Source organism: Panthera uncia (assembly GCF_023721935.1).
Source record: "Panthera uncia isolate 11264 chromosome A1 unlocalized genomic scaffold, Puncia_PCG_1.0 HiC_scaffold_17, whole genome shotgun sequence".
Taxonomy (NCBI): domain Eukaryota; kingdom Metazoa; phylum Chordata; class Mammalia; order Carnivora; family Felidae; genus Panthera; species Panthera uncia.
In genome coordinates, this window is record NW_026057577.1 from 105,179,383 (window position 1) to 105,192,877 (window position 13,495).

The following is a 13,495-nucleotide window of genomic DNA, read 5'->3' on the forward strand; positions in this document are numbered from 1 at the left end:
ACTGGTTGATGAAATTTAAAACTTTAGGGACTCGTGTCTGAGGGCTGGAGCCCCATGAAAATGAGCTGCTTGCTCCTCCCAGTAGCTAACATTTGTTGAATTAATGTTCACTGAGCTTTTCCCATGTTCTAGGCACTGGGTGAGGATAGCTTAGGAGACTTGTCCAAGTTCACAAAGAAGATAGGATTTGGGGCCAAACTCAAACACAATGCAGGATACCTTCAAAGCATGACTCTTGACCAACATGAACATTGTGTCATGATCCTTCTGTTTTGTAAGGCTTGTGAGTATCTATGACATTATCTGGCCATTGTACATTTTCATTTCTCCTTTGAATCACTTCAGTATTCATGATCTGTGATCAGACAATTGTGAATTTCATATGTGCAAAATAAAACTGAAAAACCTAGTCTAAGTACATGGAATTGGAAGTTAGAGGAGAGGGAAGATAAACAAAATTACAGAACATGTCTGCAAAATGTTTAAAAAGGAGAACATTTAAGGATTTCTCTTACAATGGTATTCCCCCATATACCATGCACCCATAGCTATAAGAAGCATAATATATAGCCTCTCCCTCCTCTCTCTACCTGCATATATATATATAAAATACATATGTATGTGTATATGTATATATGCATATATGTAAAAATGTCATATGTGTATAAAATGATATATATCCATGTATATATAATATATATATTACACATATCATTAAAAATGTGACCACCTATCCAGTATTTTTGCTATTTTGACTTTTGAGGTGGACACGGGAAGGGAGAAGTATTACTAAGTCTCTAATTAATAGAACTCTGATGCTTTAACAGACTGTTCCGGTGGCTTACATTTATAAACCGCTGCCAGTCAAATAAACATTTAGTTGGCTACAGCCGTTTTAAAATAAAATTAAAGAAATAAATTCATTTTTTGTCAATTTGGAAGTGTCTAATTCTTGTTTTCTTATGATATACACAGACTTTAAATCTCAAACGTTCCCAAAGGAGTTTAGATTAGTATCTATCCATTAAAAAAAGATCCTACAGAATACTCAAGTGCGTATTGGGAGTAACAGATGCATCTTTCTGCTTTATTATTAAAAGTCTGGTAATGCTGTGGGGAAAAAAACACAGTAGCAAAGAAATGCCTTGTTTATTTGAAGAGGCAGAATGGGTTTGATAGTAATGACTCTTACAGTTCTGAATTATGTACTAAACTCTGAAACTTGTAACAATCCTTAAAGTCCTCTGTGATCATATTTGAGATTGCCTTCACAATTTATTAAATAACACAATGGTCATAAGGAAATTATAGCACCTCATTTTTAGAAATGACACGGTAATATTCTTGGGAGCTACAGAAATACATTGGCCTATTTGCCTTTACATTAAGTGGACCTAGAGAACCATGCTTTTTAAATTCTGAGGCCCACTTACCGGCTTTTTCTTTCATCTTGCGACTAAAATATCCCATACCTAACCCTCTCAGGTAGAATTCTCTGTGTCATTCTCTGTGTGTCCTCTGACTTTGTTCATATATCTAGTCCATCACTTATCATTCTACCTTATATTTGGGTTGCATGTCTATCTTATTCTCCTTAACTATAAATTATTTGAGTACTCATTTATCTCTTTATTCCAAATATTTAGCACATGCCTTGACTCCTAGTGTCCAAACAAAACAAAACAAAACAAAAAAAAAAAAACAAAACAAACAAAAAAAAACTGGCCAAGAGTGACTGACCTATGATGAAATGGAAATCAGGTCACCACCTTTATCATAACTGTATGTAGAGTAAGACCACATCCGCACATTAGTTGATGAAAAATTCTTTTGTAAAGATCTTTTGGTTTCTTGCTGTTTTTTGGTCCCTTCCAAGCTTTTAGTGATATCCAGAGGAACAGAATTGGCTATATATGTTTAGTGGTCTAGGTAACCTTCTCCTATGTTTTACATTTGCCCTGGCATATGTCTGGGAAATAAGATCTCACAGTCTATTTCCTGTTCCTGTAGGATCAGAATCTTACAGAGAGCTTCATAGTTGAAAAGAATCCTTAGAGCAATGTAGACATTCAAAGGTAGCTTCTGTTCTTACAGAAAATACATATGCAAAACTAAATGGCCTATTTCCTGTCTCAGATCATGCACAGCCTGAGATCAGGGAACTTTCCAATTGTCTTTATACACAGACACCAGGAAAAAAGATAATGAACAAGTGAACATTTAATATAGTCAGATTATGAATTTCAGATCGTGAATTTATTAAAATCCAGTTTCTGTTCCAAGTTAGTTTTTCTTATTTCAAGAGATAGGCATAGTGACTGGTAGATTTTTTTCAGTAGAGTCTTGAATCTAGAGCAACATGTCATTATTTCAGAATTGTCCTTCAGGGGCAAAGTCAACAAACCACCCAACTTGGATATTGGGCTCAGACCTTGCTAACCCTCATTATTTGTCTGGAGAGAAGCAACCCTCTTTTGTGATTTTTCAACTCAACTCTGGATTATTTACAAACATCTTAAGTGAACACTGTGAATACAGTAACGATAGTAACTCTGAAAAAGAAAGCAGTCAACCGAAACTCTAGCAGAGGAAGCTACTACTTTTTGAGCCGAGGATTGAGATCTTCTAGGAAGATGTGCTGGAGGCCTAACATCTGCCTCTCATTAACAAGCAAACAAACAACAATAAAAGAACAAAAAAAACCTTCAAAATCCAAACTGATGTTGGAGGAAACAAGTTATACCAACAGACAAGGTCTCTAAAATAGATGCTATTTTCCCACGTTTGATATTTGGGGTAAGTGAAGGACATGGATGGATATTTAAATTTTGCTTGTTCAGTTCAGAAGATGGTGTATGGAAAAATAACCTGTAGTTTTTTTAACTCAGTTCCCACTGACAAGTAAGGCAAAGAAAATCTGGGTATAGAACATTATTTAAAAAAACAACTCTCTACTCATCATCAGGGAAATACAAATCAAAACCACAATGAGATACTTACTACCTTACACCTGTCAGAATGACTAACATTAACAACTCAGGCAACAACAGATGTTGGCGAGGATGTGGAGAAAGAGGATCTCTTTTGCACTGTTGGTGGGAATGCAAGCTGGTGCAGCCACTCTGGAGAACAATATGGAGGTTCCTCAAGAAACTAAAAATAGAACTACCCTATGACCCAGCAATTGCACTACTAGGTATTTATCCAAAGGATACAGGTGTGCTGTTTCGAAGGGACACATGCACCCCCATGTTTATAGCAGCACTCTCAACAATAACCAAAGTATGGAAAGAGCCCAAATGTCCATCGATGGATGAATGGATAAAGAAGATGTGGTATATATACATACAATGGAGTATTACTCAGCAATCAAAAAGAATGAAATCTTGCCACTTGCAACTACATGGATGGAACTGGAGGGTATGATGCTAAGTGAAATTAGTCAGAGAGACAAATATCATGACTTCACTCATATGAGGACTTTAAGATGCAAAACAGATGAACATAAGGGAAGGGAAGCAAAAATAATATAAAAATAAGGGGGGGGGGGACAAAACAGAAGAGACTCATAAATATGGAGAACAAACTGAGCGTTATGGGAGGAGTTGTGGGAGGGGGGATGGACTAAATGGGTAAGGGGCACTAAGGAATCTACTCCTGAAATCATTGTTGCACTATATGCTAACTCATTTGGATGTAAATTTTAAAAAATAAAAAATAAAACAAGTTAAAGTAAAAAAAAATTAAAAAAAACAACTCTCATTAAAAACATTCTAACAACTGCAGTGGGAGTTTTAAAGATGCATTAATTCACGTATAAACAAATAGTTTTTCTGTTAAACTCTTCTTTACATATTTTTTGGATCTGTAATGCATTCAGGTGATTGCATGTTTTTAAGCAAATCTTACATAAAATTAAGATATTTTATGGGGCTACAATGTTAATTTTTTAGTTTTGATAAATATACCGTGGATATGTAAGATGTTAACATCAGAAATACCAGGTAAAGGGTATAGAGGGATAATCTGCAGGAATATTGCAACTCTTTTTTTTTTTTTTTTGCAAAGGTTTATTTACTTGTTTATTTATTTATTTAGGCAGAGAGAGAGTGAGAGAGAGAGTGAGAGAGAAAGAGAGAGAGAAGGAGAGAGAGAGAAAGAAAGAAAGAGAGAGAGAGAGAGAGAGAGAAAGAAAGAGAGAAAGAGAGAGAGAAGGAGAGAGAGAGAGAGAGAGAATATATGAATCTGACTTGGGACTCCATCTACAAACCACAAGATCATGACCTGAGCCAAAATCAAGAGTCCAATGCTTAACCACTGAGCCACTGAGGTCCCCTGCAACTATTCTGTTAATCTAAAATTACTTTATAATAAAAAGTAAAATAATATAAGGGGATTAGCTGTTTGGAGCCTGAAGAGACCTGGCTTTTTATAGATATCAGGGCTCCAGGATTAGCTCAAGGCTATATAGTGTGTTTGCTGTAGGTATCTGACCCCCAGCTCGATATTCTTCCCCTCAGTTGTGTTGCTCCTGAGGAGTGGACCAATTCTGCTTCACCTGAACAGCTCACTCAGTGCTATCTGCTGGCACAAATCCAGGGATCTTCCTTAGGTTATTCTACTTTCCTAAGATGAGAAGACATCCCAGCACAAATGCACTGGATCAGTAAAACTGATCCAACTGTAAAGCCAGAGGCCAGAAGACTTAGTCACCAAGTTCATTACCTATTTACTCAATATTCAAGGTCAATACCGTTCAATAGCACAGAGTAAAGTGTAGTACCATTAGATGACAAAGGTGAAACATCCACAGAAGCACTGGTCTGGGCTAATATATCAGCTACATTTCATTATCTTTCAATTGGTCAGAGATTCTCCTACAAAGTGCCATTAAAAAAAAAAATCATAAGGATGAAGGAGCTAATTATCACATTCTAGGCCCTGACTCCATTCAGGCTATCAACCATCAACACAATTTGAATAGGGGCAAACATTCTACATTCCAGTTGTAGAATGACGTATGAAAGTCTTTTTATGTGTCCTGCAAGAAAATTTTATTTCTTGTTTCTGTAGGATATGCTTACAACTTTAAAATAAACAATGGGAAGGTAGCAATGAGCAGAAGTCCTTATTTTGTTGCACTTTGACTCAGGAGATTCACTTGTAAATTTTGGAGATTTAATTTTTTTAAGGCAAGGTCCCAGGGTTTTCCATTGGTGTCAACAGAGGACCATAGTCTACAACCTTATATGAGCAATTACTGTGCTCTAAAGTTTTCAGAATATGGATCTCTAAAGTGTGCTGATGCTTGGATAATTTGTCTTTTTATTTGATGTGGGCTGGGTTTGTTTTTAACCACGTAAGATTTATTTTTCTATTAAAAAATTATTTTTGCATTTATTTATTTTTGAGACACAGAGAGAGACAGAGTATGAGTGGGAAGGGGCAGAGAGAGAGGGAGACACAGAATCTGAAGCAGGCTCCAGTCTCTGAGCCGCCAGCACAGAGCCCAACACGGGGTTCGAACTGAGGAGCTGTGGGATCATGACCTGAGCTGAAGTCGGACGCTTAACTGACTGAGCCACTCAGGCGCCCTTATTTTTCTATTTAAAGCAAAGTTAGCCTAAATTTTTGACTCTCATATTTTCCATGCCTTTCAGGTAATGGAGCACTTGTTCCATGGGGGAGGGGAGGAATTACTGGGTCATATTTAGAGGTCAACTTCTTCTAGACAGCACCTTTCTTTGGACTGATCAGCACTAATTACTGACCAGTTGTGTTAAAAAATAACTCTGTTCCTTAAGAGGTCTGTGAAAAGAAAGGGAAACAGGTCACACATTAGCTTGTCTCAAAAAAGAGCTCTTATATCACAGACACGAGGATTCGCTGCACTCTCAGAGAATGAGCTTGCTCTCAGAGTCCTGAAATACAGGTTTCCTTGGGTGGATTTGCTGAAAAGATTCCTGCTTAGTACCTAAGATGAAACAAAGGATCTAGCTGACGGTCAGGTAACTTCTGTCAGGAAGAAGCCCTGAGATGGAAGCAACTATTCAAGGAAAAAATAAAACCTTGCAATGTAGCATATAATGTTAAAAATACAGCCCATGGTATATGGGATTTGGAGAAGAAAATGTTCTCTTTCTTCACCAACTATCCTCTTCCTTTGGCCCAATTTATTTCCCTATAGTCATAAAGCCTTACAAGCTTTGCAAGAATGCTAGGCATTTTGTAATGAGGAGATATATTCTCCACTTACTGAGAATGTGTTTCTGTTCAGGGAAATCCAAACGCCAACATGGCTGTTGCCATTTTAGCAAGACATAGATCTTGGGGCTGCATCTTGAAAAAGTAGATATGGCTTGTGTGATACAAACACATTTGCTTATGTTTGATGTCTACTATTAAATATTCAACATTATTTATGATGATTTATGTTAGAAGAACTACAAGAAATGAAGAAATCCAGCATTCACTGAATTCTTCATGGCTGTAAATGAGGTAGGGAAGCAGTAGAGACTCCATTTTAGAAAGGCTCCATCTCTGCTGTTTTTCTACTAGACCCCATTTCTGAATAAGCCAAAGGAGCTATGTTCCCACTTCCAAGGGGAAGCAAGAAAGTTAATCTGAATTTTGTTCTAGGTCCCAAACATCTGATAACATCTAAGAAGAGCCAAAACCCAAACATGTTCCAGGACATTATCTTCCAACAAACCACAGCCTACACTGGCATCAACACCCCCTACCTTCAGTGATTTATGGAATAACAGCTATTGGTCACCCGACACTTGCAGTTGATCAGACCCTACCCTGGATTCCTGGAGAAACACATACCTCAGGCCCCTTTCCCGTATAAAACCCTAATCCCAAGCGATGCTGAAACTCATTCTCCTTTCCTTTCTGAGTCTCCCAGACACTCCATCTGCTATTTTCTGTCTGTCACTCATGCTATTCAATAAATTCTGCTTTCACTTTCTCCAGATTATATTTGATTTCTTCCTGCATGAAGCCCAGGACCCTCTTACTGGTCCTGCGGGAGACCCCTCTGGGTCCCAGCCTGCCTATATCATAAGTATATGGTAAAAATTATAGTTATATTTGTGTCAACATACCACTTTTTATGGGTTCCTTTTTGGAGCCAGGGATGGTCCTTTGGTGGCTGTAATGGTTTTTAGGTTATATCTATCTCTGTTTGTCTATTTATCTATAGGTATATCTATTGTTCTTTTTTGTTTCCTTAGTTGTTGGTGGTAAATATACAGGATCTCAGAGTCTTTTTCTGCTAAAGGCAGCACAATTATAGATATTTGAAGATTAACACCAGTACAGGGAATATCCACAGAAAGTAGTTCTAGTACCATAACACTCCAAGTAATGGAGAGATTATTACATACAAACAAAAATCTGTATCATATTAGAGTCCAGTTTCTTTCAGATACCACTTTTCTTTGGGCTGATCAGCACCAATTACTGACTAGTGCTGTAACTGGTTAGGTTTTTTGGTCCCACAAAATACAGCAGGAAACAGGCAGTGCAAATGAATGAATCCTGCATCTCCTAATTACAAGGCTGGCAACCTCTTCCTCCAAACCCTCAATCTTCTTAAGTTCTCAGAGAAAATTTTCCCTTGGCTGTAGCTTATCTTCTTGTCCTTTCTAATCTCTCCCAGTTTGTATATTCATGTTGTGACGCTGTTACATTCCTTATAGTCAAAATGGATCATCAGCCAGTTTCTCAGACAAAGGAAACAGCCACTAATCAATGCAAAGCATAGTCAGAAATTTACCTTAGTTCCTTGAAGGGGTCTGCCCTGACATTAGGTGTCTCTATAGATTTAGGGAACACTGTGCCCTCCGCTCCTGTAAACAAAAGAAAAAAGCAAACAGAGGTTGGAGACTTTGCATGTCACCTGGGGACACGATCAGCACAATGAGTGGAGCTAAATGTAGTGAATCCTTCACACAACCCAAAGCACACATTTTGCCATTGGCTTTAGCTTCCTACCTTTGGGGGGGGGGGCACTGAATCAAATCATGCAAACAGCCTGTGAAAAAACAAGGAGCTTCTTTTGAAAGTGTTCTTGCTGAGATCAGAGTGAGGCCATGAGGCAAATACAATGTTAACATTAAAAAAAAAAAAAAAAAAGCCTAGAAATGGCACAGTCTAACTCTTGTCTCTCATCAACTATTAATAGTTACCCAACTGGAAATGTTTTGAAAAACAGCAGCTGAAGCCCTCTTATTTCAGTGTGGGGCACAAATCATAGAACACATACAACATCTCAGCAGTGAGTGGATGGTGGAGAACACTGTAACACTGTAAACTATTCACCTAATAAAATCTAGCAAAAACATTTTTCCCTAAAGTTCTACACTATTATCTTGAAAAGTTAAACAAAACAGAACACTGTGAGAGATCATTTGAAGTTCAGTGCTTTCACACTTTGAGTATTATTCAACATTGATCCCCAACCCAATCTAGACAGTTAGCTCTTGACCTTGCTACAAGCTTTTATCTTTACAACTTGTTATCACCAGCTGAACCTTCCCAGCCATAGAGGTGGTGATTATCTGATTTGTCTGCTCCCAAAGTGTTTTTCAACTCATTTACACCTTAGTTTATCACAGACAATTGCACTGAATATTAGTTTTTCAATTAAACTTAGCTAGGCAGTATCCTGTACTCTGAAGTAAAGGTGTTGATTTTCATACATTTTTTGGTGTAGTTCTTTGAAGCCACAAAAAGGGGCAGAATAATACCTTGTATGCATGTGTGAATTTCTAGAATCCTCTTGCATTGCTATGATGTCTAGAATTCCTCCATTAACCACTGATATTACAAATCCAGATTTATCTTAGCTAAGTCTAGGAAAATGAAATGGTTTCTTGACTTTTGTAGCAATTGTAAAAATATTTAATCTTTTTGATACAAGTAAGACTACTGCAAGTAAAATCAGCAAACAATGCCTCAAATTTTAACATCATGGATGGTCACTAAAGTATCCTGGTAAATGATAACTATTAATCTGAGCTAGCATTTTGAGTGACTACTAAAAGCCAGATACCATCATGTACACATCATATGTACTAGCTCATTTATTGCCTGCAACCACCCTACCAACAGTTGCAGTAGGCAAAGAGACGTTTAGTGTGGGGACATTAAAGATCTTTTTCTGCCCATAAGACACTTTTGCCTTTCAAGGCACCAACACACCACCTTTCAAATATATCAAAATGTACCCACAGTCTCAATTATATACAGCATTTTTTAATGTAAATTTCCTAAGCATGTTGTTTTATTATGCATACACTATTTTGCCCTAGTGATTTAAACTTTATTATGTTCTTTATAAATGTGGCGGTTCATTTTATGTGTCAGCTTGACTTGGATCATGAGGTAATCAGATACTGAGCTAAACACAACATCTGGGTGTGAGGGTGTTTCCAGATGAGAGTAGAATCAAAGGACTTAGCAGAGCAGTGTGCCCTCCCCAGTGTGGGTGAGCATCAGCCAATCCTGTTGAGGACCTGACTAGAAGGCGGAGGAAGGAAGAATTAGGTTCTTCCTGTCTAACTGCTTGAATTGGGATATCAGTCTTCTCCTGCCATCAGTGCTCCTTGTTCTCAGGCCTTAATACCCAGACTGGAATCTACACCATTGACTGCACTGGTTCTCAGTGAGCCTTGGGACTCATTCTGAATTATGTCATGAACTTTCCTGGGTCTCCATCTTATAGACAGCAGATTGTGGGACTCCTTAGCTTCTATAATGACTTGAGCCAGTTTCTTATAATGACTTTCTTCCCATAGGTAGATCCATATTGGCTCTGTTTCTCTGAAGAATCCTGACTAACACAATAACTGAATAAGATTGGGCTGGATTATAGACTATAATGTGGCTTTTGTTACACATGTATTAAATTTTGTTTTGCAGAGCATACAATCCACATCTCCAAGATTTTTGTGATCCTTTGAAGAGCGCCTAGACGAAAGATACTGTAGAGGGTGCCTAGTAGGTAAAATAGGCCAGGAGAAATCACGGGACAATGAGTGACACATTGGGACGTGGCTCTAAAGTGTCTGACCCAAGAGCATGGCCTTAGTCACCTCTCAGTACCATCTCAAACCTGTTATTGAGCAATTCCCATCTGTCACTACTGCAGTTAACAGGGGCTTCCCTTGAAATCCCTTCCCTTTGTATTCCTTAGAGATGCTTAGTTCTGAGCCACTGGAACCTATTTTGTTGTTGTTGTTGTTGTTTTTAATGATTAAAAGGAACAATTATACACCTGATTAAGGCTAGGAAAGTTATTTCTGTTTACATACACTGTGTTGACTCTTTAGTACCAGCTCATATCTCCCCTTCCTCTACTAAGAAAACTATGAAAACTGCATGAGAAAGAGCATTACCTCCCTTAAAATCAGCCCTAATTGTCTGACTTACCGATACAGCAATTAGTACTGCTCATAGACAACCTTCATTATTTGAACTGGTATTACAATGCTGTGAGGCTTTGTGTTTCACTGATATCTCCTGTATCCTCCTATCGTTTTATAAGGCCCCTTGAAGCCCAAGAATACCTACTTCTTAGGACTATGCAAAATATATACATATATAAGGATATATACTACATTTATTCAGTTCAATTGTCCAAAAATGAAGAATGCCATTTTCTTAAAATGAACCTCAAAAGCATGCACTATTTTCTTTATTTTATTCAAGTTTTGTGCTGCGTCTGTTTCTCCATTTGTCAGATACACTGACCAAACCTCATTTGCCACTTCTTAACATCTGGCTGTACTAAGCTCAGGAAGGAAGTGCTGTACCACAGCCAGTGGCCCCTCGCTCTGCCACCCTTTTAAAGAAATTCCAAGGGGGATAAAAAAGGTTATATGAAGTCATCTAATACATTATGGGTGCTCACCATATGCTTGTGGAACAACCATGGTCTCCGAAGGTCACACACAGAATACAGACAGATTCAATTTTAGGTTCCCTAGGCTTCCACCGGATGCCTTATTGGGGTCCAATTTGGTACTACTTATTTCCAATTGGTACTAATACTCCTATGGCAGTACTAATTTACTGTCATAAAACTCCTCATGTATCACATTGCATTTTTAATGAATGTCCAAAATCCAACTCCTTTTAACTGTGCCTCTTAAAATAAAAGAGCTATGCTAAGAAGAGAATATTATTTGGGCTAAATACAAATATTGCTTTAAAATAAAATGAGATCAAAGGTCTGTAGTTTCTTCCCCAGACCAAGAAAACTAATTGTCCTACAAGACAAGTGGGGCTAAAAAAGAGGGGGCTCACAGTCACATGGCTAGTGAATGCCTGAGCTGAGATTCATATGCAGGCATCTGAACCAAGGCCCTACTTTTAGCCACTATACCCTAGTGTCTTGTTTTCTGAATGCCAGGAGAATGTGGCACCCATAAGGTGGCAAGACAGCAAAACCCAGGGGTCTAGGCTCTCATAGAGGATCTGGGTGGTTGACGGGCTCTGGATGTGGGGTCAAAGTGAAGGGCAAGACACTCACTAAGGCTCCTTTTGCTCCCACCATCCAACCAGATGCCCTCTGATTTTGTTTTTGATGCACTTTGCCACAGGGGCCCATACGTGCCATCCATACTGGAAAACAGACTCACAGATATGACTTCTCAGGGGAATGTACCAGAATTTCTCATTATCTGAGTGTCCTTGGGCATGAAACCCAATCTCTATGATGCTCAGTTTTCTTCTCTGAAAAGAAAGGATATTAATGGTAACTTTATCTCCTAGGGGTCTTGGAAGATTGAACGAGATCTTTGGCACATAGAAATCAGCAGATGATAGTCAATAAGATACTGCTTATAGTACTAAAATATTTATGAAACCTATTTTTTCCTCCCCTTATCCAGGTCCTCTATGACTCTTAAAAGTGACATTTTTAAAGCACATACTAGAAACTAGAAATTATGGAAATTGTTTTAATTTGATCATTATTATGAGGTAGGGACTATGCATGTCTGTTGCTACGAATGTGGAATCTGACACTCAGGGAAGTCAGGATATTTTCCTATGGTTGCACAGTGAAAAGGAGGTGTCAGAACCCGAACTCTCATCTTTTGGCCCTGGAACCAATGTCTGTGACTACTATTCTAGACTGTCTCTTTCATTATATTAAATCATTCTCTACTTGTTCAGCTTTTTATGAGATATGAACAAATCCCAATGTTTATACCCTCAAGTAACACTTGCTAAATCTCCCCTCACCTCTCTTCTGAAAACAATCCACATGCACAATGAGATGAGATATTAATACTTTTCAAAAACACCATTTATTTCCAAGTCCTATCAGGCTTCTGCTTTTAACACCATTTTTCACTCTTCTAGAAGCTGCAGAGTGGACAAACATCCATCAGGATGAATTCTCCCATCCCCTATCATTCTTAGATAATAAATTATTCTCGATTTTATTATTTCAAAAAGGTTTCTATTAAAGCCATACCTACTGATTCCCTCTTCTGACACAATATAATTTACTGGCAATAAATGTTCATAAACAGTTTGAGTGAAAAATCCATAAAGCCATTTCAGTTTTATTTTAAGTTCCATTAATGTCCCTCAAAAATGATTTCATCAATGTGTTTCCATTAGATGGTTCTCTGCCCAATAACTTAATTCCACACAATCAATTAGGAACTTATAAAGCATGTGACAGGATCTATCTAAAGTGTTTTGAATCACCATAAAGATTTAAAGATTAGCTCAGTGGTTCTTTTTTCCTTGCAGTACAGGTAGGGGGTAAACTTGTCAAAAAATCTCAAATCCCCTCCATTGCCATAGTAACAAAAAGCCAGCTTCTCCTCTCGGGAAAGCATACTCAACTTCGGAGGCTTTCCCCTCAAAGTGTCCCAGATGTCAAGAGACCTGAAATCCAGTCCTATCTCTGTGATCCTATGCAAATCAGAAGACCTCTCTGACCCTTGATTTCCCCAGATGTAAAACAAGGGATGGGATAAGAAGTGTCAGAGCTAAATAGTTTTCCCCTCAAATCAAATATTTCATCAGGTAACAATTTAAACAGATGATTGTCTTGGGCCACTTCCATTCCCTACCAGGAAAAAAAAAAAAAAAAAAGAAAGAAACCTTGAAATATCCAAAGAAAAAATGCTAAAACTTTTCTGTGTTTAAGGAGGAATCAAATAATAGCAAACAGACTTTTGTCCAATTTCAAACTGCATTTAACTGGCAGAACTGCTCACTAGAAAATAAATTTCATAAGAGATAAAACAGTAGATGGAAAAATTTATTATAGAGGAAGCTAACTGCAAAAACAAAACCCTGGTTCATAAGTCTTTAAACTCCAAAAAAATTGGGGAAAATTCAATTTTGTAAAAAATAAAAGACACTAAAGTGCCTAAACCTGCATATGTTAAATAAAGCCATGAACCAAATCCTTAAAGGCAGATTCACATCTGCAAAACACGCTACAAGAAAATTGGACTTG

General features: G+C 37.8%; 1 protein-coding gene across 2 annotated transcripts in view; it reads right to left on the reverse strand.

The window, feature by feature from the left end:
• Nucleotides 1–13,495, reverse strand: part of SGCD (sarcoglycan delta) — a 559,487-nt gene that overhangs the window by 95,701 nt on the left and 450,291 nt on the right. For both annotated transcript variants that reach the window (XM_049647926.1, XM_049647925.1), the window contains exon 6: nt 7,784–7,856. In XM_049647926.1, the coding sequence (XP_049503883.1) occupies nt 7,784–7,856 (73 nt within the window). The remainder of the gene's footprint in view (nt 1–7,783; nt 7,857–13,495) is intronic.